This window comes from Chaetodon trifascialis, chromosome 7 (assembly GCF_039877785.1).
Source record: "Chaetodon trifascialis isolate fChaTrf1 chromosome 7, fChaTrf1.hap1, whole genome shotgun sequence".
NCBI classification, from domain to species: domain Eukaryota; kingdom Metazoa; phylum Chordata; class Actinopteri; order Chaetodontiformes; family Chaetodontidae; genus Chaetodon; species Chaetodon trifascialis.
This window is the reverse complement of record NC_092062.1, coordinates 29,918,392-29,933,391: the sequence shown is the minus strand read 5'-3', so window position 1 is coordinate 29,933,391 and position 15,000 is coordinate 29,918,392. Positions and strand designations below refer to the sequence as shown.

The 15,000-nt window shown below is 50.6% G+C and overlaps 1 protein-coding gene across 1 annotated transcript in view; it reads left to right on the top strand.

Moving 5' to 3' along the window:
- The first annotated feature begins 13,885 nt into the window (after positions 1–13,885).
- LOC139333273 (neural-cadherin) overlaps positions 13,886–15,000 on the top strand; it is a 111,137-nt gene continuing 110,022 nt past the window's right edge. Inside the window, exon 1 of the mRNA XM_070965537.1 lies at positions 13,886–14,861. Within this exon, the coding sequence (XP_070821638.1) occupies positions 13,886–14,861 (976 nt within the window). The remainder of the gene's footprint in view (positions 14,862–15,000) is intronic.

The following is a 15,000-nucleotide window of genomic DNA, read 5'->3' as shown; positions in this document are numbered from 1 at the left end:
CCTCTAAGATGTGTGTGGCGGAGCGGCGTGGGCGGCTCTTAGCCCCCGTGGCCTGGATAAACGTTTGCAGGCCAGTGCATCACTGTGACAACAGGTATTAGGCTATAATTTAAGCGTGAAGCTTAATGGAGCTCGAGTAACGAGGCCCAGAGCCGGTGTCCCGCCTGTCTCTCCCATCACGTCAGCCGGGCCGGCGGCCTGCGTGGCTCCATCGCCCGCCGACACCTACAGCGTCTTCATAATGTGGAAGAAACCAGCGCTCTTCCACCTGGCTGCCTCAGAACAATAGGGCACATTTTAACTGATGCACATTGCGGCAGCAACACCACAGAGGGCGACTTTTAATGCGATTATGGTCGCATGATGGCGGCGGAGCGGTAAAGTCAGCATGAGCCGCGTCCAGAACGTCCGAGTGGGTTTACGGTTTCATGTGAAAGAGAAACCAGCAGAAAAAACAATCTGTGAAGTCGTGCGTGTCGTTTCATTTTGCAAGTGGAAAAGATTTCAGACGAATCCTCAGAGGAGTCGGGAACTGGAACCAGATCCAGTTTGGAACCAGACATGAGAACCGACCCTGCTGGAGACCGAAGGGAACAAACGCAGCGAGTGAGCCAATGAAACGGAACATCAGGTGGTGGCGTCACAGAGATGACAGTGAAGGTCACATGATGCGTTCGCTGTCAATTACAAAAGAAACCGTAAAGCAGTGAAGAAGAAATGTACTCAAGAACAGCTCATTTCTGATTAAAAGATATTACATTCACGTGTCCAAGCAGTCAGCCGGTCCAGCCAGAGAGGAAGCTGAGAAGAACCTCCACGCGGCACCAAAGACAGACCCACCGGGCGCGACGACGTCCACTTTCTGACGCGTCCCACCAGCCTGAGTTTCGGCTTTTTTAAAAAAAAAAAACAACAACAACAACAAGAGGCGTCTCGGTCGTCCATCATGTTGCATCATCTTCAAAGCTGCGTTCAACAAGGACGCATCTCGTCCAACATATTACAGCATATTAGGACATGTGGTGCGTTCGCTGGCGTAAGCTGCTGAACGCTACGGCGTGATTCATGTTAGACTCCAGGTTAACTTCTCCTGGTGAAACACTTCACCTCCATTTGTTCTGTGTTGATCATCAGTCAAACAGCCAATCATCTGTGGCCGTTCGCCTGTCAGCCTGAGAGCAGGGCAGCAAACAAGGAGGGCGAGAAGGAAGGAAGGAGGAAGGAAAGAAGGGGGAAAGGAAGAAGGAGGGGTAGAGGGGAGAGAAAGGGTGGAGGAGGGAAGGAAGAAGAGGAGCGAGGGAGAAAGGGAAGGAGAGAAGACAGGAGGGAGAGAGAAGGAGGTAATGGATTAGAGGAGAGGAGATGAGAGGAGGCGGAGAAAGAGGAGGATGGTGCAGGAGAGGAGCGATTAAGAAAGAACAAGATGAAGAGGGAGATGAGGAAGGAGAGCAAAGAGGAGAGGAGTAGGAGAAATTGAGAGAGGAGAGAAGACAAGAACCAATGAGAGATGAAGAAGGAAAGAGGAGAGAACTGGAAGAGAAGAAAGGAGGGATGCATAGATACTGCACAAGAAAAAAAGAGAAGACAGGAGGAAAGGAAAGATCAAGAAAGGAAGTACCAGAGAGGAGGAAAGAGGAAAGGAAAGAGGAGATAAGGGAAGACAAAAGGGAAGACAAGAGGACAGAGAAGAGTTTATGGGGGAATAAAGAGAAGAAGAACAACGAAGGAGAAAAGAGAAGAAGAATAAAAATGGACGGAGGAAACGGGAAGAGGAATGTTTGGTCACATGACACCTGAGATCAATTATTATTGATTTTCTTCATGTGATGACAGAAATACGACTTCATGAAACATGTGACAAATATTACAGAGAAAATTTGATGGAAGGACGTGAAAGGAAAAGGAGGGGGAGGAGGAGGAGGAAGAGGAGGAGGAGGAGGAGGAGGAAGAGGTGAAAGTAAGAGGAGGAGGAGGAGGAGGAGGAGGAGGAGGAGGAGGAGGAGGAGGAGGAGGAAGAGGTGAAAGTAAGAGGAGGAGGAGGAGGAGGAGGAGGAGGAGGAGGAGGAGGAGGAGGAGGAAGAGGTGAAAGTAAGAGGAGGAGGAGGAGGAGGAGGAGGAGGAGGAGGGGAGGAGGAGGAGGAGGAGGAGGGGAGGAGGAGGGGAGGAGGAGGAGGAGGAGGAGGAGGAGGAGGAGGAGGAGGAGGAGGTGAGGGAAGGTGAAGGTTAGAGAAGAAAAGAGGCCGACGACGAAGGCGATGACGGCACAGAGGAGGTGAAGGTTAAAGGAGGAGGAGGAGGAGGTGTGTTAGAGGAGGAAGAGGAGCCAGTCAGTCAACTCTCACATGTGTTGGTGATCCACACACACACACACACACACACACACACACACACACACACACACACACACACACACACACACACACACACACAAGTTTGACCCTGACAAGCTGTTTCCTGCTGCCCTGTGTGTGTGTGTGTGTGTGTGTGTGTGTGTGTGTGTGTGTGTGTGTGTGTGTGTGTGTGTGTGTGTGTGTGTGTGTGTGTGTGTGTGTGTGTGTGTGTGTGCTGAGGACAGACAATAGAATAGATAGAGTTTGAGACAATCTGACCGTTGGAAAAAGTGACGAAGGGATTAAGACAAACAGTCCAACAATAAACACACACTCACACACACACACACACACACACACACACACACACACACACACACACACACACACACACACACACACGCTGGATGTAAAGTGTCCTGTTATGAAAACATGCATCATAAAAGATGTTTTCCACCTGAGGCTGTGTGTGTATGTGTGTGTGTGTGTGTGTGTGTGTGTGTGTGTGTGTGTGTGTGTGTGTGTGTGTGTGTGTGTCCGTGTTTGTGTGTGTGTGTGTGTGTGTGTGTGTGTGTGTGTGTGTGTGTGTGTCCGTGTTTGTGTGTGTGTGTGTGTGTGTGTGTGTGTGTGTGTGTGTGTGTGTGTGTGTGTGTGTGTGTGTGTGTGTGAAGCTCAGTTTAATCCCTTTACAACATGTAATTGAAGCTCCTGTTTAACAGCGTTGGATTGAGGACATCAAACACATTTATAGCAAAAGTCACAACAACCAATTTCCACTAAACTCACAAACAGAATTGTATGATGGCTTTTATTGGCTCTTACCCCCCCCCCCCCCCCCCCCCCCCCCCCAGCACAGTCGATGTAAATCAGGAGCGTTAATCCTCGGCTGGTTTGTTGTTGGGCTTATTGATGAGAGAGTGCTCGTGTTTGATTGTTCAGGCCTTGCATGTGGACGTGTGAGGCTGTTTTGGACGTGACAGGATGTCTTTCCCACCAGAGGACAATAAGAAGCTGCAGCGTTCAGTGAAACACGGACAGCCTGGACAGCAGAGACGGACTGAAGCTGCTGAGTCCCAGAAGGTGTCCAAACCTTCGCTTTGTCTCCCAGCAGAGACGCTTCAGACAGACTGAGAAATCTGCCTTCTTTCCCACAGTCCTCGTCCAGAGAAGGTGAGTCCACCGTTTGACCTTCATTTGGCATCTTCAGGAAAGTTCTGAGAGACTGAATCTGTCACCTGGAGCTTGACAGCAGGTAACTCGACCCAGATCTGAGCTGAGTGTCGGTGTGAGAGCCGTGTTGTTTTAAGCAGGAGTCCATGACGCCGCAAGCCCAGGACGGCCAAGACAAACAGCAGAGTGTCCTCCTGGGTGGACAGAAACAGACTCGCTCATCAATGTGCTCTGCATTAAAGTCCATCAGCGGCTGGGACACACTGGGACACGCTGCAGTGATGGCCTCTTTCAGCTGCTTTCGGTTCGTTTCCTGCCTGCTTCAGCAGAGCAGCGGCAGGCCGGACCCTCGTCTTCACGCCGTTAACGTTGTGAAACGGTGGCAGTTTGTTTGTATTCAGGCAGCAGAGCTAGCAGGTTAGCTTCAGGAAGGATCCTGGTTTGGCTCAAATACGTGCGTTACTGTTACAGACGTGTTGTGAGTGAGGTTTGTACGTCAGCGATGAGCTGTGTGTTTGCTTCACCGTCCCTCCACATGTGTGCAGCGAGCATGTAACAGAAGACGTTTGTCCGTTGCTTCATCAGTGATTCGGCCGTCTCTCCACTCTGTTGTTCTTGGCGGAGACGTCATTTGAATCCTCGTCGTTGTGGACTGAAGAGTCTGTTTTCTCTCTCAGAGGTGGCAGAGCTGTGACGTCTGAACCATCAAGGACAGGTGATGAAGAATTGATGGTCGGCCGTCTGAGCGGTGACGCCGCATGTCGATGTTTTACAGCTCAGCTGCACTCAAGGATGGAAGTATTTCATGTGAGGACGGAGGGAGCTCAGGTGTGGAGGAGAAGCAGGATTAACTGGAGGTACTTTGATAAACACGCAGTGAAACTATGAGCCTGTCAATGAGCAGCTAACCCGACTCTGTCCGATCCAGAAACACACCAACCAACACGGCTGAGCTGGTGTTTGTGCACAGATCAACAAACATACGACCTCATCTGAAATAAAGAGTCTCCTCAGCGTCTGAAGGATGATTACACTTTGATGAAACATGGAGCAGAGCAAAGAGCACGAGTGCTAACTGATCCTAACTGCTTCCAGCTGTGATGCTAAGCTAGGCTAACCATGTTCATGGAGCAGGGACGCGTCCGTGCAGCAGCTCTGACAGGTGGAGCCGCGCTGCTTTCACTGGACAAAGGTGAAGAAGGAAAAGGTGGAGGAGTGAGCTTTGCTCCTTTCCCTCATTCCCTCACCGGCTCTGCTGTCACGTCGTCACGCTCGGCCCTCAGCGCTCGGCCTCGGCCCCCGTGGCCCTCCGCTGAACCGAGCGGGGGCCTCATTATGGCGGCAGGGCCTCAGAGGACGGAGGGCTGATGTTTAGCAGCTGAATAACCCCCCCGCCCCCCGGCCCGGAGGAGAACATCATTCATCAAGAGCCGTCAGGCCGTCAGTCATGGTGGCCGGCAGGAGGCGGGAGGCGGCGGCCATTAAGCTTCCTGAGGCCCTGCAGCGCCGCACGGTGCTGAGAGCTGCTGAAAACCGGCTAAAAGCAGATTATTGAGAGAAATCTGCTGGTGTGAGGACTCGAGGAGACCAGCGAGACGCAGTTTTAACATCAAAGTTCAAACTCACACAAACACTCTGCGTCACGTTCACGGATGTTTCAGCTCATTACACACAAATACGACAGCTGTTCGTCCTCCATCCAGCTGCTCCGTTCATTTCCGCCGGGTTCAGTTCGATCTGGACCTGCAGAGAAACGTGGATCAGACTCCCATCAGATTTTCAGATGTGTGTGTTTCAGACATCTTGTGTCGACAGCAGCAGGACGGCCTGCGAGCAGAGGGGGGGTGACTCGCTGGCTGTCGCGGGACAAGATCTTAATATAGAATCCACTGACTCGGTCACTTTCCCCAGAACAGACTGCCTGCAGCGCTGGCCTCTGCCTGCTCAGAGTACTGAAGTGAAAACCAGGTAAAAACACAACTATATCATATCACCACTGTGTTGGAAATGTACTTAAATGTACTTCAAATGACGTGAAAGACGCCATGGAGACGCAGACAGTGTCTTCTGGGCTTTAGTGTCTCTTCAAACTGAGATTAAACACGTTCATTAAAATCTTTTCTGAGCTCTGAGAGTTGAATAAAGTTTTAAAGTTGCTGATGATGAATCCTCCGTCTGACCTCCAGCTTCAGGTCACGAGGTCACGAAGACAAAGTGAGGGACGGAGACGCTGCGAGTCCACGCTGAGGCTCAGGACTCGTGTTGACAAGACGTTTTTGTCTCTGAGGTCTGAGACACGTAGACACAGATGATTGACACGTGATAGGACGTCTGCAACGTGTGTCCAAAGCCACATTCAGTCCTTCTTGGTTTGTTTGTCCTGTCTGTGGCTCAGGAGGTCGTCCACTCATCAGGAGGTCGGCGGTTTGATCCCTCCTGTCCTCCAGGCTGCAAATCAAAGTGTCCTCGAGCAACAACCAAATCCCAAATTTCTCCCCACGTCCAACCTGAAGCGAGATAAACACAGCCACTCAGAGAGACGCCTTCAGGTGTGGACGACTTAAAAAGACATCGTCCACTGCAGGCAGCAGGTCCTCGTCCAGCCTGTGGTCAGGTTTCTTTTAAACGCTGGTGATTAAGAGCGAGAGCTCCGAGTGAAAGCCAAAAACTGAGAACTGGTCCAAATTCAGCTTCTCCAGGTCGTTCTGTGACACGTCAGGATCAGCTGAGTTTGATTTTATTTTCTGCATCTCAGGGACAAAAGTTATTGTAAAAACTTTTTGGTGACACAGAAAAATGTTTTTATTTTTGCATTTCCACTCAGCCCGTGTAAACAAACTGATGAAGTTATTTTTGTGTAGAAACTACGATGGAAACATCTCGTCTTCTACAGTCTGCAGGTGAGCAGCGCTGAGTGACAGCTCCCTGAAAACACCGTTATTAGAGACAGAAGCAGCTTCAAAGACCCACTGTGTGTGTGTGTGCGTGTGTGTTCGTGTGTGTTCGTGTGTGCGTGTGTGCGTGCGTGTGCGTGTGTGTGTGTGTGTGTGTGTGTGTGTGGCTGGCACTGTTCCAACACTGAAGAGTCCAACGTCCATCAAGTGTTTCACTTTTCTCTTTTTTCATTCATTCCTGTGTAATTATTACTGTTGCTGGTCATAATGTGTGTGTGTGTGTGTGTGTGTGTGTGTGTGTGTGTGTGTGTGTGCGTGTGTGTGCACAGACGGCAATAATCACACAGTTTGTGTCTGTCAAAAACTTGTCAGTCAACTCAAGCAGTGACATTAAGAGGAAATACCACTCAGTTTAAAGCGTCATTTAGAGCCTGTTATTCATCTGCTTCACACACACACACACACACACACACACACACACACACACACACACACACACACACACACACACACACACACACACACTCGTCAGTCTGGTAGAAACATGTGCTCCTCACTCGTCGGTTGGGTCGATGCTTCTCAGATTGCTGTGTGAGGACAGATGGAGAGTGGAGGATAACTGTCGCTCACCTCCTCCACCTCCTCCACCTCCTCCACCTCCTCCACCTCCCTCCTGTTAATTCAAACCATCTGTCCTGACTCTGGATGTCTCAGGATCTGCTCTGGCACTCACACAAACTGAATCCAGTTTTCGTCATTGATTGTAGAAACTGGATCGGCGTCACACGTGGAGGTGGTTTGAAATCTGACTCTCATTGGCTCAGACGCGTCTCTGGCTGCTCAAATCGGATTTCAAAGTGTCTTTTGTGTCTCTCTCAACGCATCACACAGCAATGACGTTAACGGAAGAGCATCAGAGCGGCGAAGCTGGTGTCAGTCCGCCCGTCCACCGTCCCAGAGTCACGGTCTTCCTCACCTACAGGTTCCCATCCTGTGGTCAAGTTAGCAAGAATAAATAAACAACGTGCAGTCACACTTTCAAAATAAAACCATTCAGGTGACGTCACAGATGGTGAGATGAATGTATGAGATGACTGTCGACAGTCTTCTGTTGGTCACTCCTCATCCTGTGATGCTCCTCGTCGCCCCCTGCTGGCACTGCACCTTCATTCACATCTGGGCGAAGTCAAACGTGACACTGACACGTTATCATCTCCTGGACCAGCACATCTGTTACACGTCTGGGATTTGAACCAGCAACCTTCGACCTGGCCTGCCCTCCACTCTCCACCCTCCTCATCCTCGCTCTCTCCTTGACAGATGTCTGAAGCCAAACTGCAGCAGTTCAGGCCGGCGGTGCAGCAGTGAGATGCAGCTGATGGTGTCAGATGGTGTCAGTCCGCTCCTTCATCACTCTGCAGAGGAAGAGGAGGAGCTGCGACGAAGCGACCCTGAGCTTTGAAGGGTTCTGGATCTTTCTTCTGTGTGATTGTGAGGCTGATCTCAGCTGATCTCATCTCTCCTGTCTAGACCAGCTCGGGGGTAATCATGTTTACATGGCGGCGTCTGTTCAGCGCTTAATGACACGCTGCAAGCTCGCCGCCGTGCTATTAAACCTCTTTATCTTCCATCCTATTATACATGTGATCTGATTCTCCTCCGCGCCGCTACACATTTACATATCCATTCACTCACACTCCACTGACTAATAAGTTTCAGCTTAATTAAGCTCGTCTGCATGTGGCGAATCACATCATGCGGCATAATGAAATGAGCCCAGTGTGATCGCAGCTTGTCAAGGTGTGTGTGGAGCAGCAGGTATATTTAGCCAAGCTGCCTCTGAGTGAAAACATACAGCGTCGCTGCGTGTAACCGAGCCAAAGTGAGCCGTGGAGCATTGTGGGTGAGCGCTGTACAGCCTCCAGGAGCCTGCTCACGCCTGCTCACGCCTGCTCACGCCTGCTCACGCCTGCTCACGCCTGGTTTCCTTGGTCACATGTTGGTCTCTTGACTGCTCGAGGTTGAACACAGGAAGCAGTGTGTGACATAAAGGCTGAGATTTGTGAAGAAAATGACCACATGAAGTCATTTGAAGGCGAGCGTCAGGCATCAGAGACATCACCATCATAATGAGAATTATTATGACTATTTGCTGTTTATTTAATGTTTTTCTACATCGTTTAACTGTTAGATTAGATCTTCAGTCTGTGATTAAACACACATGATGGAGTAAATGCGGTTTCAGCGTCTTCTTCACGTAACATGAATCTAATTCTGGTGAAAAACACGACTGATTTAGTGAAATTGCTGCATCATAATATATAAACTTCTGTGGAAATGACCGCAGAGAAACTTTCCATGAAACTTTCTTTCGTGTTTCAGTTTAATGTTGGACGGATGCTGTGATTCAGGAAGTCCTCCCAGGACTGAGGACCAGGATGTGGTTTTAGGGTTGAGGTCAGAGTCACGTCAGGGTTGAGGGGATGTGTTCTGTGTGCGAGGGTCCTCACGAGTATAGAACACACCGAGCTGTCACTGTGACCTGTCATCAGTGGTTTCTGTGGTTTGAGACGCTCTTTGTCTCCTGATGTGTTGATCAGCTGTGTTGATGCGTCACACCTGTGCAGGTCAGACCTCCTCAGAAACCAGCCAGCTCACCACGTGTCCTCCGGTCTCGAACATCAGCGCCATCCAGCTCACAGCCAATCAGCCACGACCGATGCAAACACAGGTGTGACAGATTTACCTTCATGAGCTCAGCCTCACCAGCCATCAGACGCCTGATGAAGACAGACGCTTTGTCGTCTCAGGATGAAGACACGCTCGTTTGTTGTCGGTGAGCTCGTTCTTCCTGCTTTCTGTCTTTCTTTTCCAGAGGTCCTCGTCTGAGCGCCTCTGAGTGCTGGACTCTGAGCAGCGTGACCGATTGATTGGACGCTGCAGCCAACATGTCGCCAGCGTGCAGAGAACAAACCGAGCCTGAGGCAGCAGCTCGCAGCTCCACGAGCTGCAGACGACCACGTTTCAAAAGCAAAGACGTCGAGTTGATTCCCCGCAGGAGGACATGAGGAGGACGCCTCATGAAATGGAGACGCTTCCTGTCAGTCTGACGAGGACGCACGCGGTCTCAAATGACCCCAGCACTGAATTATGGGTCAGATGTTCTCAGCTGGGCTCTGGCTCGGTAAGTAGACCTCCAGGATCTGGATCTGGGTCCTCTTTAATCCACATGAACAAAGGAGGAGACGAGGAACAAGAATATTTAGGATGTCATTTGAAGACGAGCTGATTTCAATTAGAAACAATAATCTTCATCACTGATCCAAGTTTCCACATGTGGACAAAATAAATAGATTAAACAGTTTATTTAAGGTGGAATTTTCTCACACTGTACAAAAGCTTGTTTTTACTTTCCCACCACGAACTCAAAGTTTCAGTTTCCTGCTCAGAGACAGACGCAGAGAGCTGAGCAAAGCGTCTCCACGTCTCCAGTCCAGAAACATGAAAGATGTCACAGCAGCTCACTGCTTTTAATCAGAATGAACACGAATGAATCTTAAATTCTCAAAATCCATCATCCAACATTTAAAACAGAAAAAAAGAAGATTTAAAATGAAAAGCCTAAAGTTTAAAGATGGCTGATAATCTTATTCCAGAATAATTTCTCTCCTCACTGTCTGTTTGATCACATGCACACAGACGCAGAGATTTCATTCATCCTGAACGTCATTTCAGCGACCTCCTCCTCCTCCTCCTCTCCTCCTCCTCCTCCTCCTCCTCCTCTCCTCCTCCTCCTCTTCCTCCTCTCCTCCTCCTCTCCTCCTCCTCTCCTCCTCCTCCTCTTCCTCTCCTCCTCCTCCTCCTCCTCTCATCCTCCTCCTCTCCTCCTCCTCTTCTTCCTCCTCTTCCTCTCCTCCTCCTCTCCTCCTCCTCTTCTTCCTCCTCTTCCTCTCCTCCTCCTCCTCTTCCTCCTCTCCTCCTCCTCCTCCTCCTCCTCCTCCTCCTCCTCCTCCCCCTGTGGTCGAAGGTCAGAGACACTGGAAAGCCGAACACGTTTTCCAAGCTGAGATCCATTCAGAGGACTTCAGAGGAGCTCCTGACGATCCACGCACAGACGGCTGATCTGAGCTCTGACGGAGGGAGAACGGCTTGATTCTCGCTGAAGAACGAAGATCTTTCCTCACTTTAAACCCTCGAAGCACAGAGAAAAAAGCATATTGATCTCAGCAAATTGCTCTTTTACCGAAAAGCTCGGCGCTGATGAATGACGCCGCTGCGGGCCGTCATCACTCCTGCAGACAGGAAACAGTAAATGGCCTCCAGACTGAGGCTTTTAAAGCAAGGCATTAACAGTGGCAGGTTCTGAGGTTCAGTTCCCAGTGTGAGCATGAAAGGAACAAATCATAGCAGGCAGAGAAGAAATAATAAAACTAAACTGAAGAACCAAATGAGAGAAAAGGCTTCTGCGACATGAGTGATTATGAACGGCTCTGTGGAATAATATCAAATAAATAAATGAAGGCGATACTTAAAGAGATTTCTGACTCCGTCTCAGAGGCGCTGGATGAAGTTCAGTCACATTCCTCCGCTGGTGAACAAAGGACATGTCCTCAGGTACAACACGAGCTCCACCTGAAGCGTCTGCAGCAGTAAAACGCAGCGAACACGTGAAGGCAGCACAGACAGAAACACTCTGACAGGACAACAGTTTCAGTGAAAGCTGTGAAACACACCGAGGTCGTCTCACAAACTGGACCCACAAAACAAACTGTGGAGCGAGAAATGTGGACATTTTGAGGGAATTTAAGGGACATCCCTTTTAAAGGACATGTCTTTGGAACTGAACTATGGTGGATTTTTAGAGCAATAACAATAAAAAGCACTGCTGTCAGTGATGCATTAATGTCCACAGTGTACACAATGGAGGTCAAAGGTCAGCAGACTGAAACAATAGAGTGAAGCGGACGGTTTGATCGCAGCATCGATGACAGCGTCTCTTTGTTTCCAAGCTGTGATTCATCTTCATTTACAGCTGAAATCATTCAGACAGAAACATGTGGAAATACACAGCGTCTGTGGTCCACTGTGGGACAGACGGGCCTGCAGGACGGTTTGTGTCCCTCTGTGGACTGACGGATGTGTCCCTTTATGCAGGAGAGACAGCCTTTCTCCTTCCTTGGTCTCACTCTGGTGTAAAACACAGTCCACCGTTAAACCAGCAGGGGGCTCTGAAACAGACATAAGACAAGCATGTCAATTTTAAACCGACGTTATTTTTAACTCTGACACACGTCAGCTGAAAACGTAGTTCACGTTCAGACACCTCGTCGTCACGACTGAACAGATCGACTCCCAAAACTAAACAACATGTATGAACGCTTCAGACACTAAAACCGCCTCCTCAGGCTTCACTTAAAGCATACGCACGTTACCGTCCACCGTCCTCCATGTGCAGACTTTCCTGCTCTTTATATGACGTCACCTGACTTCCTGCTTTGCTCCTGTCATACTCACTCCAACCACTAGAGGTCGCCACTGAACAGTAAAGGTAAACACGGGCGGTAATAACCTGCTTCGCACAGGCGAGCAGCTTAAAGAAGCTAAAAACTGTCCTGATGTCTTTGTCTTCATCTCTGTCCTCTTTCAGCAGACATGTCTGAATTAGGCGTGTCTGTTGTTTTGGTGGTTGATGTCAGTTCTGCTGGTGTTCAGTTCGTTAACAGACGCTGATTCTTCTTCTTCTGACTCGTCTGACAGCGTTAGCTAGCCATGCTCTGAGTGCAGATACACTGTTCTCCGCCTCAGTTAGCATGTTAGCATGCTACCTCAGTTAGCATGTTAGCATGCTAACATTTGGTGTTACAATTTGAATTCCATTTCTTCCTCTGGGGAACATGAATGACTTCAGGACCAATCCAATAATTAGAGAGAGATTTTAGTAACAATTCAAACTTGAAGCTCATGATGGCGCCGGAGCAAAAATCTGCGTGTCAGCGTCAGGAGGTCGTCTGTGGACCACGAACGTCCTTCATCCAGTACAATCTGATCGTCTCACTGTGAGCGAGGACGGACCTGCTGGTGGCACCACATGAAAAATCAATCACCAAACTTATTACAAGTCATCCTCTTTGAATGTATATGAAGCACCCTTCAAGACAATCCATCCTGCCGTTGTTGAGCTATTTCAGTCTGCGGTGGACCGACGGTCCAACATTCCCGTCCTCACAGCTTCGCCGCCAGCAACACTGAAAATGTAACCACTTTTGACATTTTGACATGATGGCCGCTGGCGTCTGGCTCATGTTAATGGTCAAAAGTGGTGGCGTGCTGCACATTAACGGCGTCGTATTTACTGTAACATGCTGCCCCACCTGTCCGTCTCTGCGCCACTGTCCCTCTCTCATACGCAGGTGCGTTAGCACCACCCTGCAGACCTGATCTGTAGCTGCAGGTGCTCTCAGGTCATTTCTGGTCCAGTTTACGTAACAGCTTCACAATGAGTGGAGGCGAAGGTGTGATGAATGAATGAATATTTAGTGTGTGTGTGTGTGTGTGTGTGTGTGTGTGTGTGTGTGTGTGTGTGTGTGTGTACGTGCGTGTGTACGTGCGTGCGTGCGTGTGTGTAAAGGCTGCATGAGGTCACACAGCAGACCTGTTCACACTGTCTCAGCCTGCAGCTTCAGGTGGACAAAACAAGCTCACATTTTATGATGTGCTGACTCACCTGCCTCTCATACCTGTCTGATGTGCAGGAGCCCTGAGCTGGTCAGGTCATCAGGTCTCTCTCTCCCTCTCTCTCTCTCTCTCTCTCTCTCTCTCTCTCTCTCTCTCTCACCTGACTCAGCATGTCAGTGGGCGGGTCCTGCCGTTTGTCAGTCAGACCCGCTCCCGCTACGTGATTGGCCTCTCTCCTCCTGGTTGGGCGGTGCCTGCGGAGCCACATGGGGTCTGCTGAGTGTCTCTGCGCCCGTCAGTCTCATCCGTCCTCCGGTGGAGACGCTCCACACACTCTGGAGCAACTTGGCGCATCATCACCATCATCATCATCATCTGGACGGAACATTTTCAACTGAACTGAGGAAAATATAGTCGGAATATTATATTTTACCATCACTTCTATTGCTGTTACTGCGTTTTACCAGCGGCACAGAAGAAGACACAGATATTCTTTCACTTGTGCGTAAAAGTCTTTTTGGTTGAATATTAGTCACCGGAGAGGAGAATCATCTTCATGCTGTGTGATATTTTGGGTGCACTTTGAGCACTTCACTCACCAAACAGGATTCACTCATTCATTCGAGCTGTTAAACATAAACCTGTGACTGAGCAGCTGCTACTTTCCTGCATCAGGAACTTCACTCCTTCCCGCACAGACACGTTTCTTCTCTGTTCACGCGCTTTGAGTCGGGTCTCCAGTGAAGACAGACCCGCTCTCGTGGCTCTGGTGGACACTTTGTTGTCTTCTCCAACAGAAACGGGTTTGATGGAAACATGATCAAAGCCGCGACCGGAGCGGTTCTCCCGCACAGCCTCCCCCTCCACCTGCTCCCGCTGCTGCTGCTGCTGCTTCATGCCTCACCGCTGTGTCGGTCCGCGCAGCCCGGGCATCCAGTGCGCTACTTCGGACAAATAGCCGAGAACTCCCCGGCTGGGACGCCGGTGGACGGGGTGATGCTGCCGCTCGGAGTCGGCGGCTGCCCCGGCGCGGACCTGAACGCCAGCCTGATGGGGGATTACGCGTCGGATTTTAGGCTTGTTCAGTACCGCGGGCACCAGGACCACCGGGGGCATCTGGGTTTGGTATCCGCCAAACCTCTGGACCGGGAGTTTATCGCGATGTACGAGCTGAGTGTGGAGCTGCCGCCGCGGTGTGTGAGGAGACCGGCCGCAGTCCAGGTCGAAGTGTCGGACAGGAACGACAACATCCCTCAGTTCACCAGCGGGAACCAGACGGTCGAAGTGGACGAGCTGACGCCGCTCCGTGCCGAGCTGGCCCGCTTTGACGCGAAGGACGGCGACGCGGACAGGAACGGACGCGTCAGTTTTTACGCGTCACCGGAGTCTCACCTGCTCTATGTGGTTCCACAGACCGGGCAGGTGAGGCTGGTCGGGTCCCTGCTGGGGGTCAACCAGGTGACTCTGCGCCTTTACGTGATAGACGGCGGAGATGTGGCGCTGATAGGTGAACCGGTGCTCCTGCGCATCAACGTCCGCCGCTCCAGCAGAGCCCTGCGGAGGCCCCGCGCTCTGTCCGAGGAGCTGACCTACACCGTGACCGTCCCGGACCACGTCAGAGTCGGGGACCTGGTGTTCACGGTACCGGACCAGAAGTTCGAGCAGCGGTGGTTCGAGGTGATGTCCGAGGCCGACTCACCGGTTCAGATCGAGCGGGACTCGGGGCGTCTGTACCTGGCGCGCAGTCTGCGGGAGCCCGCTGAGGTGGTGGTGAAGATCCAGAACCTGCGAGGTAAGAAGCCGTTTTTCTCTCCGTGCGTAAAGGCGCAAACGGGACGACGTTTCCCGCAGAGCTCTGATGCTGGTCCTGGTGACGCTGCTGCAGCAGCAACTTTTGTTGGATTTCTTGATGAAGCTGGAAAATCAAAACG